Genomic DNA, 25,208 nt, shown 5'->3' with positions numbered 1-25,208 from the left:
TTGACAAACAGCCCCACAGTGAACTTATTCCCTTATGAAATTTGCTGTCAATAATCACTCACAGCTTGAAAACAACAGTAACACTCATAAATATGATGCCGGATTTACACTCTACCGTTAGGTTGGTGCATAAGTTCATAGTGTTTCTGTTTTTTGTGTTGGTATTCCATTTGCTATGATTTATTTATTGACTGTCATTTTTTACTTGTAGTTGACTGTTGCTATATGAGTTCACATGTTGTCATTTAGTCATGTGGAGATAGTGAGTGGAGCTGTTTTTGCCAGAAAATGGAGTGCCAAATGGAGAATCTATGGAGGGGTGACAGCAGCAGAGGCAGCCAGAATCATTTGTGTGTTGTAGGGCAATAATGCCATTCGACAGAGCACAGCAAGAAAGTGGTTTTGTCATTTTAAGGAGGATCATTTTAGTATTAGTGACTGTCCACATTCAGGAAGTCTTTTGGGGCTTGAAGATCGTTTAAATGCATTACTTGATAATGATCCATGTCATTGTACTTGAGAACTGGCAAATTTGATGAACTGTCATCATTCCACCATCATGTGACATTTGCATGCAATGGGGAAGGTTCAAAAATTGTTTGTATGGGCACTGCATGCTTTTCGCTAATATCACAAACATTAGCAGCTGACCATATGTGCATCTCTGCTTGATCACCGTGAGGTGGCTCATGAACAACACTGAACATTCCTATCCTGTATCATTACTGGTGATGAGAATGGTGTCTTCATGCTTAACACAAGGGAAAAAATAATTGTGGAGCCCAAACAAAACAGCAGTTCCCTGTACAAAGACCTGCATGGATCCACAAAAGATAGTGATGTGCATCTGGTGGAACAGCGACATTGTGGTGTACTAAGAATTGCTCTCCCAAAGTGTAACCATCACTGTTGATAATTATTGTCAACAACTGAGATGTCTTGCAGATGCAGTCCAATAATAATGACCAGGAAGGCTGCCTGAAGTGATGCTACTCCACAATGACACCCACCTGCATTCTGTTACACTGACAAAAAACACTATACAGGAGTCATTCTGCACCCACATTATTCACCTGATTTCATGGCCTCAGATTTGAAATTTTCTGCTCTCTATGGAATAACCTTCAAGGAACTTCCTTTCTGGGTGAAAATGCTCTCCAAACATGGCTTGATAAATTTTTTTGTCTCAAGATCACATGATTTCTGTAGTTGTGGAATCAAAAAGTTACCCCAGAATTGGTAGTAGTCTGTTGTAAATAATGAATGAGAATATGTTATTGATGGCTAAAGCCTCTGTTATGTATATCTGTTGTGTTTATTAAAGTTATTGAAAAAATGATACAAACTTGTGCACCAATGTAATATATTAACACTGTCCATCATGTACATGCGCTTATCGCCATCTTTTGTACTTTGAGAAAGATTGAATGATTTGTGTGAGGTAGATGGGAGCCTCATATGAACAGGTCACATGGATGGTTGGCTGTTGTGCAATGACTGCAATATGAGTGGTGATAATGTGGACTCTGAGGAACAGTCGGGAGACAACAGCTGAAATCAGGACAGAAGTTATAGGCAGAGCGATATCATGACCCACTAGAAACAAATTACTGAAACCTCGGTTGAGATCTTGAACAGAATGACTTCCTCCATGCCAGGCACCGTGGATGTGAAACCCCAACTTACACTTTTCTCACACAACATCCTTAAATGCATGTATCAAAGCAGTTATGTAAATGCAGTACTTCTCAATTTCTGCAAATGTTTTGGCTTATTACGACATCTATACTTATTATCAAAATTATGCTCATATGTAGCAGCAAGTGAAATTTTTGAGAGGACTGAGCATTTTTGGTAGGGATAATGCAGCATGTTATCTTGGGTAGGGAGTTAGGGACAGATCTAGAAATGACTGTGCACCAGAGAAATGTATTGGGACCCTTACTGTTCATGTTGCATATTAATGACCTTGCAAACAATATTAATAGAAGCCTCAGACTTTTTGCAAATGGTGTAGTTATCTCTAATGAAGTACTGTCTGAAAAAACTGCACAGAAATTCACTCAGATCTTGATAAGATTTCAAAGTGGTGCAGAGATTGTCAACTTACTTTAAATGTTCTAAAATGTAAAATTGTCCATTCACAAAATGAAAAAAAAAAAAACATAGTAACCTTTGAGTGGAATATCTGTTGGAGTCAATCAGATTGTACAAATATCTGCTTATAAAACTGCATAGGCATATGAAATGAAATGATTATATATACACTTAGTTACTGGTAAAGTAGTTGCCAGACTTCACTTTACTGGTAAATATTAGAAAAATGCAAACATATTCAAAGGAGATTACTTAGAAATCACTCATGAAACTCTTCCTAGAATACTGATCAAGTGTGTGGGACTCATACCAAATAGAACTAATAGGGGATACTCAGTGTATATGGAGAAGAGCATCACTTTTTGTCACATGTTTGTTTGACATGTGGAAGTGTGTCACAGACATGCTAAAGAAACTGAACTTTCAGAGACTTGCACAGATGCAAACTACCCCAAGAAAGCCTGCTTACGAAGTTTCAAGAACTGACTTTAAGTGATGGCTCTAGGAATATACTACAATCTTCTATGTATTGCTTACGTGAGGATCATGAGGACAAAATGAGATCAATTCCAGTGTGCACAGGACCATTTAAACAGTCATTCTTCCTGTGCACCATACAAAAATGGAACAGGAAGAAGCCCTAATAATTAGTATAACATGAAGTACCCTCTGCTGCACACTTCACTGTAGTTGTAGAGTACAGATTCAGATGTGGATGTAAATGTTTACCACTGACATTATCCCATAGAAAGTAGAGATGCATGTGGTAGAGCCGGAAACAATTGGGCAGTTGAGTGGCATTCTGTGGTGTTAAGTGGAAGCAGCAGTTCTTGAGACACATTCTTCCCCTACTCAGGAATCATAGTCTTGGAAGCTGTAAAATGTAAAATATAATTTATTAGTTTTTTTACATACATTGTACAGATCATATGATCTGTTGTACAGGAGGCACATCCAGTTTAGCAAAAATATAACGTGTAATGATTTACAGAAATTCTTTTTACACTATTTTAAGAATAATGCCAATAAATACAACACAACAATATTTACTATAAATTAACAGTTTACCTATTTCCTTTGTTGACAACACAGACAACACAGAAATATTAGCTATAGATTTTTATTGTTCAAAGTATTACAGTGTCTTTCATGAATTCTGCAATGGTTTAGTAGCATTTCTATATTAAAATATTTTGGAGTAAACTTTTCAGCAAATCAAGGTCCAGTGTTAATATGTTTCATCCTTTTAATTTGTTATCTATTTTTAGCCCCATGTACAGTGGTATCTGAGCATAAAGCTTTAAGTGATGTGAAGGAAATTTGAAGTTTTCCTTGTGACAAGTACCGTAGCTATGCTTAAAAAATAACTTTTCAAGATTATGTTGATTATTGTATACAAAAATAGAAATTTGAAAAATGTAAAATGAAGTAATTGCTAGTATTTTAAATTTCTTGAATGATGGGTGACATGACTCATTTTTGAGAGCAGCACACAAGTTTCTAATGATTTTCTTCTGAAGAATTAGTAGCCTTGTACTACTTCTAGAGTTACTAAATATAAGAACAGAATTAATTTGGTAACTGAAGGAAGGCTGAATGCTCACCAGTATCTAGCAAGAATGATAAACTGTCATTATACCCTTCATGATCAGGGTATCAAATAGCATGCTACAAGATAATGCAAGCCTATACATTGTAACTCATACCACACGTGCCATAATGAATGTACAGATCCTTGAATGGCCTATCTGACACCTATAGAGCACGTCTGGGATGTGGTGGGAAGAGGTATACTTTCATAGCAGCCTCCAGTCAACAATCCTCGTGAGATGATACAGCATTTGTTTCAAACAGGGAAAGAAATTCCTTGAGATGACATTTGGAGACTTTGTGTCCATGCCAGAATGATTACAGGAGTATATTGCTGCCTGTAGTGCATGTCATACTGATGTAGATGACAGACATCTGTTCAGAATGGAATCATGACTTAAATGAACATCTTAACAAAGTTTCATAAAGATCAAACTGGTGCTTCATAGTGTAATACTTTCTACTTCCATCAGTTTAATTATATTTATGATATAAATCATGACTAATATTTATTGAGTGATATTGTAGTACTGATACATATTATAAAGCTTTTAATGAAAAAGTTAATTTTTTTCTTAATATTGTACTTGCAGAAAAATTTCTTCACTTGGATTGGTTTCAGATTAATGTTTATTCATGTTCACTTGCATTTGATGCAGGTGCTTCCTCACCCGCCCCTCCTCCGTCCTCTGCAAGCAGTGGATTCTCTGATGATGACAGCTTGCACTGTGATATCAGCCAGGGCACAACTCTGGAGCAGTTTGTAGAAATGGTTAGGACAAAGGGTCGCCTTGGCCTCATTCAGGACTACACAGAAATTCGGTCCAGAATGCCTGAAGGTTCCTTCAACCATGCAAGGTATGATTTGATAACCTCATTTTTGATTTTTTTTTAAATTTGGAATGGTGTTGGTGGTAGTAGTAGTAGTAGTAGTAGTATTAGTAGTATTAGTAGTATGAGGGCTGTTCAAAAGGTATCTGACATTATTTTTTATTCTTTGATAAGGATAGAAGCTCAAACAAATGAATTAAAATTGTGTTACTGACGTGACTTGTATCTTGGTCTCCTGCTTACTAGGCAGATGCACTAACCACTGCACCACTATAGCTTAGTGGCTACCACATCTGCACAGACTACCTAAGTCCAGTGGCCTCCCTGACACAAATTTCGGTTCACATCTTCAGCCCATTTTCCCCTTCTCAAATTTTCAGTATTGCAGAGGCTCTCCGAAACTGGAGAGACATTGGGAGACTTCAGTTGCCATCTTTAAAATGGGAAAGTCACATGATTAAAACAGGTGCCAGTGGCAGGGATTTGTGAGAGATTGTTTTGAATGTCATATCTGAAAATTACTTTGAAGAGGTAGAAGAGAGCTGACTCATGGTGGTTATGTCTCAAATTCCTTAGTAACTAAGAGAGTGTTTTGAGTCAGTTAATGTACAGGAGAGCATTAGTGATCATGCTTAGCAAGTGTGATAGGAAACAAATTGCAACTTTAATATCTGAGTAGTTAACATCAAATTCTCAGGTCAGAGGGTGAAGATGTGGAGCAAGAATGTATGAAATTCAGTAGCATACTACAATATGCCATAGACTAGTATGTGCCATGGAAGGTTGTGAGATATGGATAAGACCAAGGTTATAAGTGATGGGTAAGACTCATTTTAGTATTATAATTATCTTAGAAAGTTACTACCAGAACAAAAACAGCTACATCGCAGATTTAAGTGAAATCAAAAACTAGGTGACAAACAGAAGCTGAACAAAACCAAAATGAGCATAAGGAGAGCAGTGTGACAAGTGTTCAATGAATTTGAAGGTAAAATTTTGCCAACTGATCTCCCCAAAACTCTTAAGAAGTTTCAGTCCCATGTAAAGTCAATAATCAGCTGTTCAGTGGTGCAGTGACTATAATGACACCAAAATGGAATATGACCAAAATAAGGCTGAAATACTGAATTCAGAATTCAATTGATTTAATATGGAAGCTCATAATACAGTTCCTCTTTCCTATCATCACATGAATGCCAAAATGGCAGATATTGGGAGAACTGATTACAGAATAGAAAATCAACTAAAATTGCTAAGTAAAGAAAAGGCATCAAGACAGGATGAGATACCTGTGAGATGGGTGGACATAACAGTAGGCCTTTATTGCACACATCAATCTGTTGTAGGATAATGGGACATGTTCTGTGTTCACACACTATGACAAAAACTTCCTCTATAGAAACTAACATCATTTGTGCAAACAGAGATCTTGTGAAATACAGCTCACTCTGTTTGTGCATGAAATCCATTGCATTGTACACAAAGATGTCCAAGTTGATGCTGCGTTGCTTGGCTTCCAGGAAGCACTTGATGCAGTCCCATACTGTCATTTAGTAAATAAAATCTGAGCTTAGTGCATGGCTTCAGGACTTTCCTAACAGACAGAACTCGATATGTTAACTCTTAATGGAACATGATCGACAGATGTGGAGGTAATTTCTGGAGTATCCCAAGGGAGTGTTCTATGGCCATTACTGCTCTCAAAATATATAAATGATCTAGCAGATAATGTCAGGAGCTCTAGTGAGGCTTTTTGCAGACAAAACTACTGACTGTAGAAAGATTGCCAACACCAGAAAGCCTGCAGAAGATTGAATACTGGCGTAGGGACTGGCAGTTCACTATGAACATAGATAAACATAATACATTCGTATAATTAGGCTAAGAGATCCATTAGATTTTATTATGCTATTGGTAAAAACTCACTGGAAACAGCAACAACCATTAAATACCTAGGAGTGACCTAAAGTGGAATGACCACATAAACAAATGGTAGGAGAAGCAGATGTAAGGCTGAGATTCATTCGAGGAATCTTAAATAATTGTTTAGAAAAGGAAATATTCCTACTCACCATATAGCGGAGATGATGAGTCGCAGATACACACAACCAAAAGACCACTAAACACGTAAGCTTTCATCCAAAATAGACTACACACACACACACACACACACACACACACAAATGCTGCAGTCTGTTTTGTTGGGATAGCTGGGGTGAGGAGGGTGAAGTAGAGATGGTTATAGTGTAGTGCTGTTTGTGTGAGCATACAGGGATGAGGTAGAGAGAGGTTCAGAAAAGCTGGTGTTGGTAGGAAGGATCCAGCTGGCATAGGCTGCATTTTAATGACTATTTCACAGCCTTTGCCATCTGAATCCTCCCTACCAACACCGACTTTTCTTGAACTGCGTAGGTGAGAAATCTCCATGGAGTTTATCCTACATTCCCATAACATTCCTGACATCAACCTTCTTTAGTCATTGTCCTTCACCCACCTATCCTCTTCCCTGTTCCTACCTGACAGCGTTCTATTCCACAAGTGCACCCACAGTCTTTTTACTTCCTTTTATTCACTGACATCTAGCCTCCCAACTTCATTTAGCTACCCTACCCAGTCCAGCTTGTCCCAGTATGCTCCCACAAACAGTACTACACAATCCCCCATCTGTACCCAGCTCTCCCTCTGCCTCCCTGCCCCAGCTACCCCCACCACCGAGATTGCTTCTTGCATCATGCACTGTTGCTCGCAGTGTGGCCCCGACAGCCTGAGGCAGTGGTCGTGTGTTTGTGAGAGAGCTGCAGAGTTAGAGCAGCAATGCATCTGCATTAAATTCTGCATGAAACTCAAGAAGACCTTTACAGAGACACACCAAATGAGTGCTTCATCGAATGTTTCACATAGTTTAAAAATGGCAGGACAGAAGTTAAAGATGACCCTCCTTCAGAATGTCCTTGGATGTCTACCAATGATGCTCATGTCAGGAACATCAACAAAATTTTGAATGCCAATCAAAGATTGACTGCCTGAGAGATTGCAGAAGAATGTAACATTTCAGTTGGATCATGTCATGAAATCCTAGCACAGTATCTTGAAGTGCATTGTGTTGCTGCCAAGTTTTTCCACGGCTCATGAGTAAAGACAAGAAACACTTTTGCACCACAATCTGTGAAGAGCTTTTGTATCGCGCAAATGAGAATGAGATTTTACTTAAGAGAATCATAACTGGTGATGAGACATGGGTCTACACTTATGAAGTTGTAACCGTGGTTCAATCTTCACTATGGGTCAGGAAAGATTCTCAAAGATCAAAAAAAGCTTGTCACAGCCATGCTGATGGTTTTCTTTGATTTTGAAGGATTAGTTCATTATGAATTCATACCACAGCGACAAACTGTTAATCAATGGTGCTGTGAGAAAATGTGAGAAGGAAATGGCCTGAAATATGGTGAGACAATTCATGGCTCTTGCATCACGATAACACATCTGCACATTCATCCCAGATAGTGCTTGACTACTGCACAAAAAATGAAATCACCTTGCTGCCACATCCTTCATACTCTTCAGACTGGCCCCTGTGGACTTTTTTTAATTTACAAAGTTGAAAACTCCGTTGAAAGGACAAAGATTTCCAGTGATAGACAAGATAAAAGTAAATTCCCAGATTGTTTTTTGTGTGATCCAGCAAGAGGTGTACCAGTACTGCTTCCGGAAGTGGAAACGGCTTCGGGGTGATGTATCAATTGTGAAAGAGAATATATTGAAGGATACCATGCACAATAAGTAAAAGATAAGCACAGAAAAATTTTGTGGAGAAAGTTCTGGAACCTTTTAACAGTCCTCATATGGTGAGTAGCAGTCGTTTATTTTTGTAATATTATCATTATTCCATCCCAGATTTTCCATTGTTTAAACAAATGTAATTCATCCATGTAATAAGTGGTTTACAAAATGCTTGTTTGACTGATTCTCAAATATTGTTCATTAATCTCAGACCTTTCCCAAGTAGGAAGAAGGAAGAAAGATTAGAGTTTAATGTCACATCAACAATGAGGTATTTAATATTTTGGATCTTGGGTATTAATAACTGCTTCAGCAGAAGTGGTTATTAATACACAAGATGATTAATCATAGCTGTAGTTGCCCAACCTACAGATTGGTATGCAAATATTTTGGAGACAAAACCCAACCATAGCTCAGGCCACAACCTTGTGTTAAAAAGACCTTGTGTGAAATAGGTCAGACTGTGATTTTCTGAACACATGAGCCATCTGTCACTCAAAAACTTAACTCATTTCATATGAGAACAAGGTATGGACATCTCGCTACCTGTCCCTTGACTGGTGCTGCACAATCTGGAACTGTGTGACCACTACGGTCCCAGGTTCGAATCCTGCCTCGGGCATGGATGTGTGTGGTGTCCTTATGTGAGTTAGGTTTAATTAGTTCTAAGTTCTAGGGGACTGATGACCTCAGAATTTAAGTCCCATAGTGCTCAGAGCCATTTGAACCATTTGAACTGGTGCTGCCTTCTGCTCCAATTTCTAGAATTACTTCAAAAGTGACATTAGTGAACATAACAGCTGCTGTCAGGAATGGCTGAACCAATATGATCCCATTGACATCATTTTATGCATATACTGATCAGGTTTCTCAGTTTTCTGTAATTTGCTACAAATACATCACATTTGTTGCATCAAGAAATTTTGGAACCTCAAGAGGAAGAAATTGCTCAATAACTCGCACCGCACTTTTTTCTTGGAAGTATAATTACACTTTCTATCATTGTTATTTTAAAATTTGTAATCTATCAAAGAACTAAAGTAAATATGAAAAACAAATCTAGAGGCTTGGTCCATTTTTAGTATGTGTTGTTCTAGAAAACATATTGCCAGTAATGCTTTCAATAATGGTGTAAATGGCCAGTTTCCCAGGCTTAATTCTCTTCTAATTGGCCAATCTCCAGAGCGTTAAAGATGGAGCAGAAGCTCAAATTAGGGCAGGCTGGTGAAGGAAATCGACTATGCCCTTTCAGAGGAACTATCCTGCATTTCCCTTAAGCAGTTTAGGGAAATCACAGAAAACCTAAATCTGGATGGCCAGATGGGGATTTGAACCATATTCTTCCTTAATGTGAGTTCAGTTTTTTAACCACTGTGCCATGTCACTTGGTTTTACCAAAAAGGATTAACAGAAAAGATAGAGAAGATCCAATGAAGAGTAGTGTGTCTTGTTATGGTATAATTAAATAAATGCGAGAGCATTACAGAGATACTCAATAAATTCCAGGGGAAGCTGGTACAAGAGGACGCATTGTGTATCCTAGGGAATATTACTGCTGAAATTAAGAGTGTATACATTTGAAGAAAAGTTGGGCAACATACTACTTCCTCCCTCTCACAAACACTCATCTCATGCATCATTTACAACAGAGAAGGGGGAAGTTACTGTGGCACCAGGGTGCCCTCTGCACACATTATAAGGTTACTTGTAGAGTATAGAAGTAATTGTAAATGCAAATGTAAGGACTCTGAATGTTCTGTGAGAAGCTGTGCTGTGAATTCTAGTGTAGGTTTGAGATCTGTAGTGTGCCCCTAAAGGGATCGAGGGTGTGCTGCATGTGAAATTGTTTGAGCAAGACTCAGTGTCAATGGTGGGTACAAACATGTAATTAGATCTTTCTATCAACCACTAGGCTCACCCTAGATGTAACCAAAATCTCCAGAGAAAACCTGAGTTCAGGTGTATGTATGTTTTCCAGTCATACTGATCCGCATCAGAGAAGACTTTAATTATCCAGCAGACAACTAGGATAATTCCAGTTTTTTAAGTGTGGGTCTCTCAAGATATCCTGTGAAACATTACTAAAGGCTTTTTCTTAAAGTTTAGAACCCCACTCATGATGGAAATATGTTCGATGTAATGGCAACAAATAGACCTGATCTACTGAGAGTAGGATAATGTGTGATATCAGTATTGTTGAAAAGGAGAACCACAGGATGAAGGTATTGCAATTTTGTGCAGACATTGGAGGAAAGTTATTAGTAGTTTCCTTGTAAATTTTTCATTTGATATAAACTAAATGAGTAATTGAATAAATTACTTTTATAGATCTTTCATAACCACTTTGTTTTCTGTTCACAGGCAACCTGCAAATGCACCAAAGAATCGATACACAGATGTTCTGTGTTATGATCACAGTAGAGTTTTGCTTTCCCAGATAGATGGTGAAGCCTCTAGTGATTATATAAATGCAAATTTTGTTGATGGGTATAAACAGAAAAATGCATTCATTTCAACACAAGGTGAGGAAAAGCTAGATACTGAAATATTGTAACATAGATATACATGATAGTTTTCATTTTTAAAAGGCAAATTGAAACTTACATAAAGTACATAATGGAATGTTGTGCGGAGGCATACTGAAATTTTTACTTAGTTGTTTGTATGATCGCTTCTTGGTGATATTTATACCTTAAGAAAAAGTTAAAACTGAACTGTAATTTGCACAGTAGAATATTTAAAAATAATTTTTTCTAAAGCCGGAGTACACACACACACACACACGACTGCAGTATCAGGCAACTCAGGCCACACTGCTAGCAGCAGCACCAGTGCATGATGGGAGTGGTGACTGGGTGGGGGTGAGGAGGAGGCTGGGGCAGGAAGGGGGAGGGATAGTAAGGTAGGGGTGGCAGACAGTGATGTGCTGCTGGAGAATGCGCAGGGATGGGGTGGAGTGAGAGTAGGGCACATATGTGCAGTTAAGAGGTTAGACAGAGTGAGGAGGGGGGGGGGGGTAGAGAAAAAGGACAGAAGTAAAAGGACTGGGTATGATGGGGAAATGAGGATTGTGTAGTGCTGGAATGAGAACAGGGAAGGGGGTCATAAGTGACTGCTTCACAGCCCGTGCCATGTGGATCCTTCCCACTAATACCAGATTTTCTGAACTGCGCATATGAGAACTTTCCCTGCAACAAATCCTATGTCCTGCAACCCTCCTGCCTCAACCTTGGTTAGTCATTGTCCTCTCCCATCCAGCCCCTTCCCGGTTGCCATTCCAGCAGTACACAGCAATCATTCCACCATCGTACCCAGTCCTTTTACTTCTTCCTTTTCTGCCACCCCCATTCCCCTTCCTATCTCTCCCCTTCCATCCATCTAACCTCCTGACTGCACATACCTGACCTATCCTCTCTCCACCTTGTCCCTGTGCGCTCTACAGCAGCATGTCTTTGTCTGCCACTCCCTACCCTACTATCCCTCCTCCTTGCCTCCCCCCCCCCCCCCCCAGCCATCTCCTTACTTCCATCCAGTTGCCACTCCCATCAAACACTGGTGCTGCTGTTCGCATTTCTGTGTGTGTGTGTGTGTGTGTGTGTGTGTGTGTGTGTATTTTTGACAATTGCCTTGCTGGCTGAAAGCTTTATTTGCGACAGTCTTTTTTTGTCATCTCTGCTATTTTGTGAGCAGCAACTTTCCTTTTCATTATATTGTTACTATCTTGGATTTTCCATTGTTTGATATAATATCTGTGAGTGAGTCACTGTTGTAATTGGCCAATTCATACAAGTACTGTGGCATAACACTTTGTAGGGATATGAAATGGAATGATCACGAAATGGAATGATCACATAGGTTCAGTCTTGGGTAACACAGGTGTTAGACTTACTGGTAGAATATTGAGGAATAGCAATCAATCTACAAAGGAGACTACTTACAAATTACTCGTGCGACTGGTTGTAGAATATTGCTCAAGTGGGTGGGAGCAAGTACCAGACAGGACTAGCAGGGAATATTGAACGTGTACAGAGACAGACAGCACGAATGGTCAAAGGTTTGTTTAATCCATGGGAGAGTGCTACAGAGATACTGAAGGAACTGAACTGAAAGACTGTTGAGGTTAGACATAAACTGTCCTGAGAAAGTCTGTTTACAAAATTTCATGAATTGGCCTTAAATGATTACTCTAGGAATATACTACACCCCCTACACATCGCTCACATAGGGAATTGTGAAGATAAGATTAGAATGATTACTGCTCGCACAGAGGCATTTGAACAATTGTTCTTCCCGCACTCCTTATGTGAATGGAACAGGAAGAAACACTAATAAATAGTACAATAGGACGTACCCTCTGCCGTGCACTGCACAGTGGTTTGCAGACTATAGATGTAGAGGTAGGTGTAGATTTGATGTAGGCATCTTTTACATGTGTATCGGCTGATAATCAATGTGATGTTGGATATCTGACGATGGAAACAATAAAAAAAAATTGGAGAACAGGGAGTCATTAACTCAAAGCTCATGGATACATGGTGCATAGGCACACTTAACACCACAGAAAAGTTCCAGTCTTTTCTTGGCTTAAATGACCCCATTCTCCCTCTCCCCCTTCCCCTTCCCCTTCCCTTCCCCCCCCCCCCCCCCCCATACCTCGTATTATGTTCACACTTGATTGGTTATTTCTGAACTGCAAGTGCATAGCTCACTTAGTTAAATTTCAGTGTCTTTGGAATATTTTACTGCTAGTTTACAAAAGTTGCTCCAGTTGCTATCACACATTTCACGATACAACCAGCCTCTTCACATGCTATCTAAATTATGTGGTATGTTTACAGAAACCAATTATGATTTCGAGATAAATGTTAATTGCTAAAGTCGTATGACAATAATTCACACTAACACTCTCCCTAGCTGCTGTAATGTGTATTCCCATATAAAACATTCTGAGAGGTTTAAACTTTGTGCCACATAATATGAAGCCATTTTTTGCGTATAGTTACAATCTCTACCATCTGAGCATTGTAAGTATATGTCTGTTTCAAATATTTTATCCAGAATGGAACTTCCCGTCATTAGTTAACTTTGCACTTATATAAACCATAATGATACATTAAAAATATGCCTGGGTTGGATTTATGTCTCAGATCGCTTTTGATCACATAATAGCAAATGTTATTTGTAGCCATCAATAGAAAACACATTAGGACGTCCACAACCATGAATCAAGGCAAAAGCACAAATTTTCAGAACCTCTATTACCTTCATAAAAGATCAGAAGAATACTGTGCAGACTTAACTGTAAGTTTTTAAGGCTCCTCCAACATAAAACAGAAAATAAGTAATGAAATACAAGCACTCAAAAAGAAACTTGAAAAAAATCCCGCACAATCTACAATGATGCAACAGAACTTTTGATCATAAGGTAGCTTCAAATATGAATCAAGAAATATTCACTTCAATATAAGAATGTTGTCAGACTTGTTTTTGTGACTCTGGACCTCAACTATTTGGTAAAATGTTAACTATATTTCTTAAATTACTTATATTCCATCAGGGATATGCCATACAGTAAAACTTGCTCAAAACAACATCAACAGGGACTAAAATAATTTTCCAGATTGGACAAGTTTCTGGATTACACAAAACTCACTGGGCAATGTAAAATTTGTCAAGTACAGTAAAAATTTTTAATTATGCATATACTGTATTTACATACCTACACTCCAGCACAGTAGATGTTCATTTACTGTATATTGGACAACAGAATACTGGACTATTACACTAATTGATAAATAACATGGAATTTCTATATTTTTACTTGAACTTTAAATTCGTTTATTATTGTATGTACATACATATTATTTCCATGTTTATTTGCTTTACATTTCACTTCTTTCACCAGCTATCATCAAGGGAAACTTGTTTTAATTTCCTGTTCCAAATTTTTTGCACCATACAATAATTCCAACAAGTTGGGAGAATGTGTGTGTGCCGCAAATTGCATAACATTGTTTGTGTATGCAATGGCTTCTTCAGGGGTATTAATTTTTCTAGGGACATCATTTTACTCGTCTTCTTCTTACTTTGTTTCTTCATCATCATCCTCCTCCTCCGTGTTGCGGATTTCTATTAAATCTGTTGCTGAAGTGAAAGCGGAGTGAGTTGACAGAAAGTTGTCTCTTCAACTGTAATCATCTTCACTACATGAAATGTTTCGCATTTTCATTACTTCAGCAACTGCTGCTGCATTTTCTTGAACTTCGGTGGCCACAGAAGTGTATTGTTCTTGGCCCCCAAACCCCACTTTGTTGAAGCACTTTGTGACACTTTTGGGTTTTATTTTCTTTACTGCCAAGCGAAACCCATTTACTGCATCCAGGACAGAAACTGACCATGCAAGAGCAGATGCACTTTTGGCTTCTTCAACACTAAGAATAAGAGATTGCATCAGTAATCGCCCTAATGACACTTGATTGTGTAAATAACGCCCTGGTCCATGGGTTGTGTGAGGCTGGTTGAACCTGGAGAGAACCAAGCCAATTTCACGTTTGACAATGGGGAACTTGGCAATTTCCTTTTTTTCGTTTTGGCATTGAAAGAGCCCAGCCATTCTTCCATAAGACCACTCACCATCCACACCTTTTTATTGCTTTGTCATGTAACTAGAAGTTACTGATGTCTATATCTTTGAAACAATGCAGTTTTGCCACCTTTTCAATCACCACTGGCTTCTCCATTTTATCGAACATGTTTCCACACAGCAGTGCAGTGAGTCTTTCCTTGGACATTTCTCCACCGGTGCACTTTTCACCTCAAATTGACAGCAATTTTGAAGGCAGCGTGTGATAAAACGGTCCCGTTTCCTCAGCATTGAATGGGTCTTTCAGGTCATAATTCATAATTAAGTTGGACAGTATTGTCTTCCTTTCTGTTGCTACACTTTCCTTCACGTCCTTAGCTTCTCCACAGTTCATTCCACATGATGTTGTGTCTAGCTTTGAAATTGACCAGCCACCCTGTGGATGCCTTAAACTCTGTAATTCCAAGCTCTTTAGCGATTTTCAAGAGCCTCACTCTGCAACATGGGTCCAGATAAAGGTAAGTTTTTTGCCCGCGCACTTAGGAACCATTCCCACACCATTTTGTTAATTTCTTCATTTCCGGTCTTCTTCGACTTTCTTTTCATCTGCCCATTCCCTTTCATCCATTTGTCCCGAATCTTATCCTTGTTTCTTAAAGTCGCATAAATTTTTATTTTACTGCATTTGAAACGCAACATAATTTCATGCACAGAGAGTTTGTCTTTCTCACTCGCCTGAATTACATTAATCTTTTCGTTAAGTGTCAACAACACATACCGTTTGTTCGATATCATGTTACTGTATCTCTTAAAGTGCTACTAGTCAACTGAAACTAGCAGAAAATAATGACCTTGCCGGGTAAAACCATTGTTTAATGGAACAATACCCACCTCTTTCACTGCGCACATTGCAGCAGTGTGTTGGTAGATGCACAACAATGTTCCTGTATGCACCGGCATGTCAGTAATGAATAAAATGAGAAAGCCAACAGACAGAGTGCTGATAAATGAAATGTTTCCTTTGATGTACTGTACCGACAGCAACTTATTTGTTGTTGCACAGAGTGGTGCGGTCTTAGGTCCACACCAGCAGCGCCGCACTGTGCTGGACCTCTTTTCTTGGTTTTGCGCCACTTAACAGTGGTGTTAAAAGTAACATTCTTGTAGAGTCATGAATAACTATTGAACTGTAATACAGTAGTACTGTATAGGCTCTTTTCTGCTTTATACAATGACTTATTAAATATGTTCTAAGATTTGCTTTCTGTTTCCGCATTAGGCACGTTCCGCTTTATACAAAAAATCAGTATATGAAAGTGCACTGAATGTGTCGGGACTGAAATACTTGTACAGTTTGGACAGATTTTCAAATTATACATGTGCCAATATGAGCAAGTTTTACTGGACAAGAATAAAAGACATATAATCTCAGAGTTTCTTATGATATCAGATTCACATATCTTTATTGAAACAGTAACCAATTCTGAAAGTAAGAGTTTTTATGCAAGATAGAAATTATAATGCTGCATAATGACTATTTTTCTGTCAACTTACTTGCAACAGTTAGTTGGAAACACAGGAGCCTGAAACGGAATATCACAAGTATTCCAAAAGTTTCAGATTGTGGTACTATATTTTATTTGTGTATACATTTCTGGATACCACAAAAAAAGCATATGTTATTTTTCATTTATTTTCTGACTCAATCTGTATCATATAGCATATGGTTTGTGTGTGTGTGTGTGTGTGTGTGTGTGTGTGTGTGTGTGTGTGTGTGTGTGGTCTTATACAGGGCGAACATTAATAAAACTGATAGTCTGCAGGGATGGATTCCTGACTGGAAGTTGAGGAAAAATGTTCCTATGAACATGTTTCTAGGAATGGACAGTGTGTGCACAACAACAACAAATCATCCCGGAACACAGTACAGAGCTGCATCGCATTCATGTCACAACAGGTGTTTAAAGAGGCCTCCATGGGTCACAATGCAAACATTCATGTATCACATCATGGCTTGCCGCACTCTTTTGCACATTCCAGCCTCTCTCCAAATAGTGTCACAGGTGTTGTGAACATGCTGTTGAAGGGTCAGCATATCAGGAACTGGTTCAGCATAAGCAATGCCTTTCAGATTCCCCTAGAGGTAAAAACCCAGGGGGTTTAAGTCCGGTGATCTAGCAAGCCATGCTACAGGTCCTCCATGTCCTATCTAGTGTACAGGGAAGATGATGATTTGATGTCGGCAAACTGTAATGTGGAATGGGGTGATGCTCCATCATGCGGAAACAAAAAAACCTGTTATATTGCCAAAGTAACATTCCCAAGCAGTCTATGCAGAGTAATCTGCAGGAAGTCTGTAGCCCACAGATGACAACTATGCAGACTGATGATGCTAGTTCTGATAAAGGCTGCTTTGTCAGTAAAGAGGACAGATGACAGAAACCCCATAATTGTGGTGGTCTAGTGCAAATGACAAAATTATTCCTCTAGAGAGAAATCTGCTCCTGATGATCCTTGCACTCACTGCAGATCATAGGAATAGTAATGGTTGTCATGCAGGGCGCACATAATCATACTTTGGCTAACACCATGTTGGTGGGCCACTAACCTCGAGCTTGTCTAGGGTTTGTCTTAGTACCCTGTAGAACCAAGGCCTCCAAATCTGGTGTAAGCACAGTCTGCCGCCTCCCTGCATGTTCATCTGTCTGAAAGGACCTATGATCATACAAATGGCCAAAAAGGGCTTGAAGTGTTGTGTGATGTGGTTGATTTTTGTGAGGGTACTTGTTTTGGTATAGCTGTGCTATTTCTCAACCATTTCTACTTGCTTGATGATATGTAAATACCAAATCAACTTGTTCCTGGCATAGTTAACAGACCATTTTGCTGCTTACAGTACATTGTATCAGTCACACAGCCTGCAACACACAAGGAACACATGACATGTGGTCAGAGGAACTTTCATTCATCAGTGCCATCTACTGTGACAACGTTACATTTCCAGACCAATGTTCATAGGACCCTTTCTCCTTTTCCAGTCAGGAATCTGTTCCTACAGTTTGTCAGTTTTATTGATGTTCACCCTGTATATTTTAGAATTTTTAGAAATGTATAAAATCTTCTGACAGCACCAGAGAACAATTCGAAATGATGAACCTATTTTTCAGGCCCTCTTCCGAAAACAGCAGGTGACTTCTGGCGTATGATTTGGGAACAACAGGCGCTGGTGGTGGTGATGACTACCCGTGTGGTGGAAAGAGGTCGTAATAAGTGTGGCCAGTACTGGGAACCTACTGAGGGTGGGACAGCTACATTTGGAAATTTTAGTGTCACGACGACGTCAGTTGAGCAGCAGCCTGATTACACAATCTCAACTCTACAGCTGACTAATCAGAAGGTAATGTTTCAGTCACAAGACATTTTTCTTACATTGTTCCTCAGTGAAGAACTGTAACTTGCCCTATTGTACTGTGTAACTAACCTGTGTAGAAAGAGACTGAATTCATTGACCCTCTCCTCGTGCAGACCCAGAAATGCAGAACTCCAACTATAAGTGGTTAGGTGCAACTTGTGCAGCTGGATCCTGCAGAAAACCATAATAGATGTAGGTGCTGTCTTTTAGGACTAGGAACAGAGGATAATAGGACTACACTGTATAATGATCAGTGATTGCTTTTTGCTACATTTTATTGCCTACTTTCTTTTTTATCAGAAGAAGCAGTTTTCAGTTTTTAAATCCCTAAGATACAAAGTCATATTACCAATGACAGGTTTCATAAATTTTTTAAGGTTTGGTGATTTCTTCTTCCTTTTTGCATAGATCAGAATAATTTGCCCTATAACTGTCACTAATGTTTATCTGTGAATATCATAAATAAAAGGTGGAACTAAAAAAGCGTTCATTAGTGGACACAAGCAGTAGTTGCAGAACTAGGACCAATAATGAGAATCAGATTGTTAAACCATGAGCTAACCTGAAAACTTTTGAATACATAGGATAACTTCCTTCAAAAATGGTTCTAAGTTTTTTTTTCTTTTTTCTGCTTATGTCACCTCTGTCCTTCTTGTGCTTTCACCTCTAATTTTTAATATATTTTCCTTAACAGCTGTATTTTTCCACCAGATTTATCACAGTTGCTGTCATTTTGTGGCCAAGAACTACAGATTACTAACTCTGTGATTAGTATACCTTTATTTGCAAGGTATCTTAAATATGAACAGATAAGCAGACTGTAACATTGTAGGTATTTCACTGTACATCTTTTTTTGTCATGGTCTAACAACTAGAAAGACAATCATTTTCCACACAGTTTTAGACCATGAATTGTGAATTTTAGCTTGAATATAGTATTCTCCTACAACTATGCTACGATACTGTGTATTCCACCATTGATAAAAAGACTTCAGGGCTCTCCTCCCTCTTCCCATCTTCAGAATAGCACCTTTCATGGCTTTGTTGACCTCTGTGACCAACTGATATTTGTATCACTATCTGTTATTAAGTCATAAACGACTGTCCTCTGCATGTGTATTGTTTCTGAATTATGAATTTGAGGCACATGAGGGAAATAGACTTTCTTCATTGTTATTCAGATTGCTGGTCTGTTACCAATACCATCCCACTATCATTTTCAAAATTTTCTCCTTTGAAAAATGCTTACCTTCAAATTTTATTTTTCTTTAATTTTTGGGTGGATTTTTCTCTCAATGATTTTCAATCAAATTTCATTGATAAGTCTCTGAACATGTAATAGCTTGGCCTTCAACACTGGTATTATTATGTGCACAAGTCCAGTACATTACCAGTTGGGTTGCAGTGACCAACCAGTATAATTCTGTGTGTCTGTATCAGTTTGTGTGTTCTGAAGAAGAATAAAAGTTATTAAGGTATGATGTTTCAATCTCATTCATGTGCTTATCTGTTATTGTCCTAAAGAAGGAACTTTCTTTTTCAAAATTATGCTTTCTCAGTGCATACATAGTTTTGCGTGGTTTATGTCTTTGGATAATTGTCATCTGCTTGTTGGTTTATCGCATGTATTGATGGATGCAACTTGGAACTTGAAACCTAGGCTGGATGGACTAAAAAGATGTAACACATAGGCAAAATAGTGTGTTTTCTTGTGTAATAATTACATTGTTTTACAAAGAACTAGCCATCAAGTAAACTCAAATAAATCACAGGCTTTAATGAGAGAATTAATTGATGGTTGGGAAAGGTCTTTGACCTCAAAAATTGAATTTTCTCACAGAACATGTCACAACATGACATGAGAGACTCAATGAGAATTTCTCATACAGTTAATAATGTCCTTTTACAATCAACCTTACCTTAATTTTCTTCTATCTCTATACCCTAACACTGATTACATTCTTTGACAGCTCATTCAGTGGTACATTGCATCATAGTCTCTTGTGCAGTTATATTCTTCTTCCCTTTTTGTCAGAACCCTATTATGCCTGCTGTATTTAATTTGTAACACTTCTATTCTTTGTGACATACTGTAGACTGGAATCGGGTACAAACTGCTTGCATGAGGCTCAGCAGCAAAATTTCCTAACCTTTTGTATGCATTGCATGATATTTAGTGGTGCTGATTAAATCACATGTGGGTTTCATACTATAACAAATTCTGCTGGTAAGAGATTCCGTAATGGGAACCATTTTTGTAGTGTCATATTTAACGTGTGGTACAAACTTTACTTCAGTTAAGTGCAACCTTTTTGATGTCACAATTTGTAGCGTATACTGAATATGAATAGCAGCAACATTAGGGAAGGGCAATGTCCCTAGGCTTTAACTAAAATGAAATAGAAACAAAAAGCGGTGGAGTTCATAATATTTCACTACTTCTGGGAATAAAATTGAATACTTAACTTTTGTGTAGTTTCTGGTTGATTATGATACATGCCTGGTAATCCAACTGGCGTGCCAAAACAGTTGTGTGGTACAGCAATTATTACAGTGATAGTCAACATGTTCATATAGTATAATTTATTAATATATAAAGGTCCTTAGTAAATAGCATGTCTTGTTATAGCATTGAGGATGCGTATAGTGCATGTGAAGCTGAGGTTCACGAGATAAAATGCCAATTAAATGTATTTCTGAATAAAAAGGATACGCTTGTTTTGTTAGCTCATACAGTTATGTTCACAATACGACAGTATAAGTGTCAAGTGGCATATAAATTGTTGTCTTACGCTTCTACCAATTTTACTATGATTATACCAACTTTACTATGGCTATTCAATAACATCAACTGACAAATTGACAGGCAGTAATTACATATATAAATTTACAAACTCTATACTATGACATTTTGTTTTGGCACTGGTAAGTACTTTCTTATGTGAACATATTCCAGAGGTAAATCAGTCTCAGCCTACAATATACCTTCCTAGTACATTTACCTCTTCATCTTTTTCTCAACACAGTGTACATAAATGTTCTGCCATAATATGTGTTTCAGAAATGATAATCTTCTGCATATTATGATAATAATTGATAATTATGCATCTCAAATAATAATAACAGACAAATATTATAAGTAGTTTCCACGCAAATTATAATGTTTTATTGCATTAAGAAGAATTCACATAAGTATTAATCATCTGAGCACATTACTTCAAATATGTATCTATCATTTATATATGACATTATGTGCATATAAAAGACATGGTAAAATCTTGTTTGCAGAAGCAATTATTAGAAAAATAATGTTTTTTACATAACAATAGTCAAGTAGTGTGAATTTATTTTATTTATTTATTTAGCAGCTTTGGATGTACAAAAACAGATAAGTTCCAAGTAGATAATATTTACACTGCCAATTCAATACAATAATGATCACATACACTACTTAATTATTTTAAATACTGCAGTATCATACATAATTAACATTTTGTATTTAGTATACTGTCTAGCTAGACATGTTTTACTTCTACTCAACCATATATAAGAACACATCTTGAATTTATATGGCTGTCTATGCACATTTTAGTTCCATAACACTGTACGCGTGCTTCCAATTTTTTGCATTTAGTATGTATTCATTGACTGAATAGGAAGGACTTTCTGTAAGCATATAGTTTTATTGTCCGCCTAAATTTCTCTTTCAAGCTATGTTTGAAATATAAAATTGTAAACAGTTCTATGTCGAACAATGGAAAATCCAGGACGCAATGCAACGATATTATGAAAAGAAAAGCTGCCACTCACGATATAGCAGAGATGCTGGGTCATAGATAGGCACAACAAAAAGACTGTCACAAATAACACTTTCGGGGCATCAAGCCTTCGTCAAAATAGACACCAGATCACCCCCCCCACCACACACACACACACACACACACACACACACACACACACACAAAAAAGCACCAGCGCGCGCGCGACTGCAGTCCCAGGCAACTGTAGCTGCACTGTAGTGTGTAGTAAATAATATTTTTGACAAAGGCCTTATGGGACGAAAGCTTTATTTGTGACTTTTGTTGTGCCTACCTGTAACTCAGCATCTCAGCTATATGGTGAGTGGCAACTTTCCTTTTCATAATATTGCAAACAGTTCTACAGTTTCATTGCCATATCAGCAGTACTTCTTTCTAGAGTAGCTGTGTTGTGACATGAAACTCTTAACTTTATACTTTCTGGCAGCATGGTTATGTATATCTTCTAAAAAGTTAAAATTTTAATTTTTTCGAATAGTGGCCTACAGCTAGCTGTTCTTCTTACATTAGCCATTATTCTGATGGCTACTTTTTGCTGTTTGAGTTTTTTTTTACATCATGACCCCATATTCCTAATTAATTAAAATATGAGAAATACACCAATCCTATAGTATGAACCATGGACCTTGCCGTTGGTGGGGGGGCTTGGATGCCTCAGCGATACAGATAGCCGTACTGTAGGTGCAACCACAACGGAGGGGTATCTGTTGAGAGGCCAGACAAATGTGTGGTTCCTGAAGAGGGGCAGTAGCCTTTTCAGTAGTTGCAGGGGCAACAGTCTGGATGATTGACTGATCTGGCCTTGTAACACTAACCAAAACGGCCTTGCCGTGCTGGTACTGTGAACGGCTGAAAGCAAGGGGAAACTACGGCCGTAATTTTTCCCGAAGGCATGCAGCTTTACTGTATGGTTAAATTATGATGGCGTCCTCTTGGGTAAAATATTCCGGAGGTAAAATAGTCCCCCATTCGGATATCCGGGCGGGGACTACTCGAGAGGATGTCGTTATGGAGAAAGAAAACTGGCGTTCTACAGATCGGAGCGTGGAATGTCAGATCCCTTAATAGGGCAGGTAGGTTAGAAAATTTAAAAATGGAAATGGGTAGGTTAAAGTTAGATATAGTGGGAATCAGTGAAGTTCGGTGGCAGGAGGAACAAGACTTCTGGTCAGGTGTCTACAGGGTTATAACACAAAATCAAATAGGGGTAATGCAGGAGTAGGTTTAATAATGAATAGGAAAATAGGAATGCGGGTAAGCTATTACAAACAGCATAGTGAATGCATTATTGTGGCCAAGATAGATACGAAGCCCACGCCAACCACAGTAGTACAAGTTTATATGCCAACTAGCTCTGCAGATGACGAAGAAATTGAAGAAATGTATGATCAAATAAAAGAAATTATTCAGATGGTGAAGGGAGATGAAAATTTAATAGTCATGGGTGACTGGAATTCGTCAGTAGGAAAAGGGAGAGAAGGAAACATAGTAGGTGAATATGGACTGGGGGTAAGAAACGAAAGAGGAAGCCGCCTGGTAGAATTTTGCACAGAGCACAACCTAATCATAGCTAACACTTGGTTCAAGAATCATAAAAGAAGATTTTATACATGGAAGAAGCCTGGAGATACTGACAGGTTTCAGATAGATTATATAATGGTAAGACAGAGATTTAGGAAACAGGTTTTAAATTGTAAGACATTTCCAGGAGCAGATGTGGACTCTGACCACAATCTATTGGTTATGAACTGTAGATTAAAACTGAAGAAACTGCAAAAAGGTGGGAATTTAAGGAGATGGGACCTGGATAAACTGACTAAACCAGAGGTTGTACAGAGTTTCAGGGAGAGCATAAGGGAATAATTGACAGGAATGGGGGAAAGAAATACAGTAGAAGAAGAATGGGTAGCTTTGAGGGATGAAGTAGTGAAGGCAGCAGAGGATCAAGTAGGTAAAAAGACGAGGGCTAGTAGAAATCCTTGGGTAACAGAAGAAATATTGAATTTAATTGATGAAAGAAGAAAATATAAAAATGCAGTAAATGAAGCAGGCAAAAAGAAATACAAACGTCTCAAAAAAGAGATCGACAGGAAGTGCAAAATGGCTAATCAGGGATGGCTAGAGGGTAAATGTAAGGATGTAGACACTTATCTCACTAGGGGTAAGATAGATACTGCCTACAGGAAAATTAAAGAGACCTTTGGAAAAAAAGAGAGCCACTTGTATGAATATCAAGAGCTCAGAAGGAAACCCAGTTCTAAGCAAAGAAGGGAAAGAAGAAAGGTGAAAGGAGTATATAGAGGGTCTATACAAGGGCGATGTTCTTGAGGACAATATTATGGAAATGGAAGAGGATGTAGATGATGATGGAATGGGAGATATGATACTGCGTGAAGAGTTTGACAGAGCACTGAAAGACCTGAGTCGCAACAAAGCTCCGGGAGTAGACAACATTCCACTACTGACACCCTTGGGAGATCCAGTCCTGACAAAACTCTACCATCTTGTGAGCAAGATGTATGAGACAGGCGAAATTCCCTCAGACTTCAAGAAGAATATAATAATTCCAATCCCAAAGAAATCAGGTGTTGACAGATGTGAAAATTATCGAACTATCAGTTTAATAAGTCACGGCTGCAAAATACTAACACGAATTCCTTACAGACGAATGGAAAAACTGGTAGAAGCCGACCTTGGGGAAGATTAGTTTGGATTCCGTAGAAATATTGGAACACGTGAGGCAATACTGACCCTACGACTTATCTTAGAAGCTAGATTAAGGAAAGGCAAACCTACATTCCTAGCATTTGTAGACTTAGAGAAAGCTTTTGACAATGTTGACTGGAATACTCTCTTTCAAATTCTGAAGGTGGCAGGGGTAAAATACAGTGAGCGAAAAGCTATTTACAATTTGTACAGAAACCAGACGGCAGTTATAAGAGTCGAGGGACATCAAAGGGAAGCAGTGGTTGGGAAGGGAGTGAGACAAGGTTGTAGCCTCTCCCCGATGTTGTTCAATCTGTATATTGAGCAAGCAGTAAAGGAAACAAAAGAAAAATTCTGAGAAGGTATTAAAATCCATGGAGAAAAAATAAAA

At 38.3% G+C, this 25,208-nt stretch overlaps 1 protein-coding gene across 2 annotated transcripts in view; it reads left to right on the top strand.

Annotated features, from left to right (window-relative positions):
• The window catches only part of LOC126094637 (tyrosine-protein phosphatase non-receptor type 9), a 797,956-nt gene that overhangs the window by 756,310 nt on the left and 16,438 nt on the right, over positions 1-25,208 (top strand). For both annotated transcript variants that reach the window (XM_049909127.1, XM_049909128.1), the window contains exons 8-10: positions 4,347-4,545; positions 10,660-10,820; positions 18,049-18,278. In XM_049909127.1, coding sequence (XP_049765084.1) covers positions 4,347-4,545; positions 10,660-10,820; positions 18,049-18,278 — 590 coding nt within the window. The remainder of the gene's footprint in view (positions 1-4,346; positions 4,546-10,659; positions 10,821-18,048; positions 18,279-25,208) is intronic.

Source organism: Schistocerca cancellata, chromosome 8 (genome assembly GCF_023864275.1).
Source record: "Schistocerca cancellata isolate TAMUIC-IGC-003103 chromosome 8, iqSchCanc2.1, whole genome shotgun sequence".
NCBI lineage: Eukaryota > Metazoa > Arthropoda > Insecta > Orthoptera > Acrididae > Schistocerca > Schistocerca cancellata.
The sequence above is the reverse complement of the archived record's forward strand: the minus strand, read 5'-3'. Positions and strand labels throughout refer to the sequence as shown.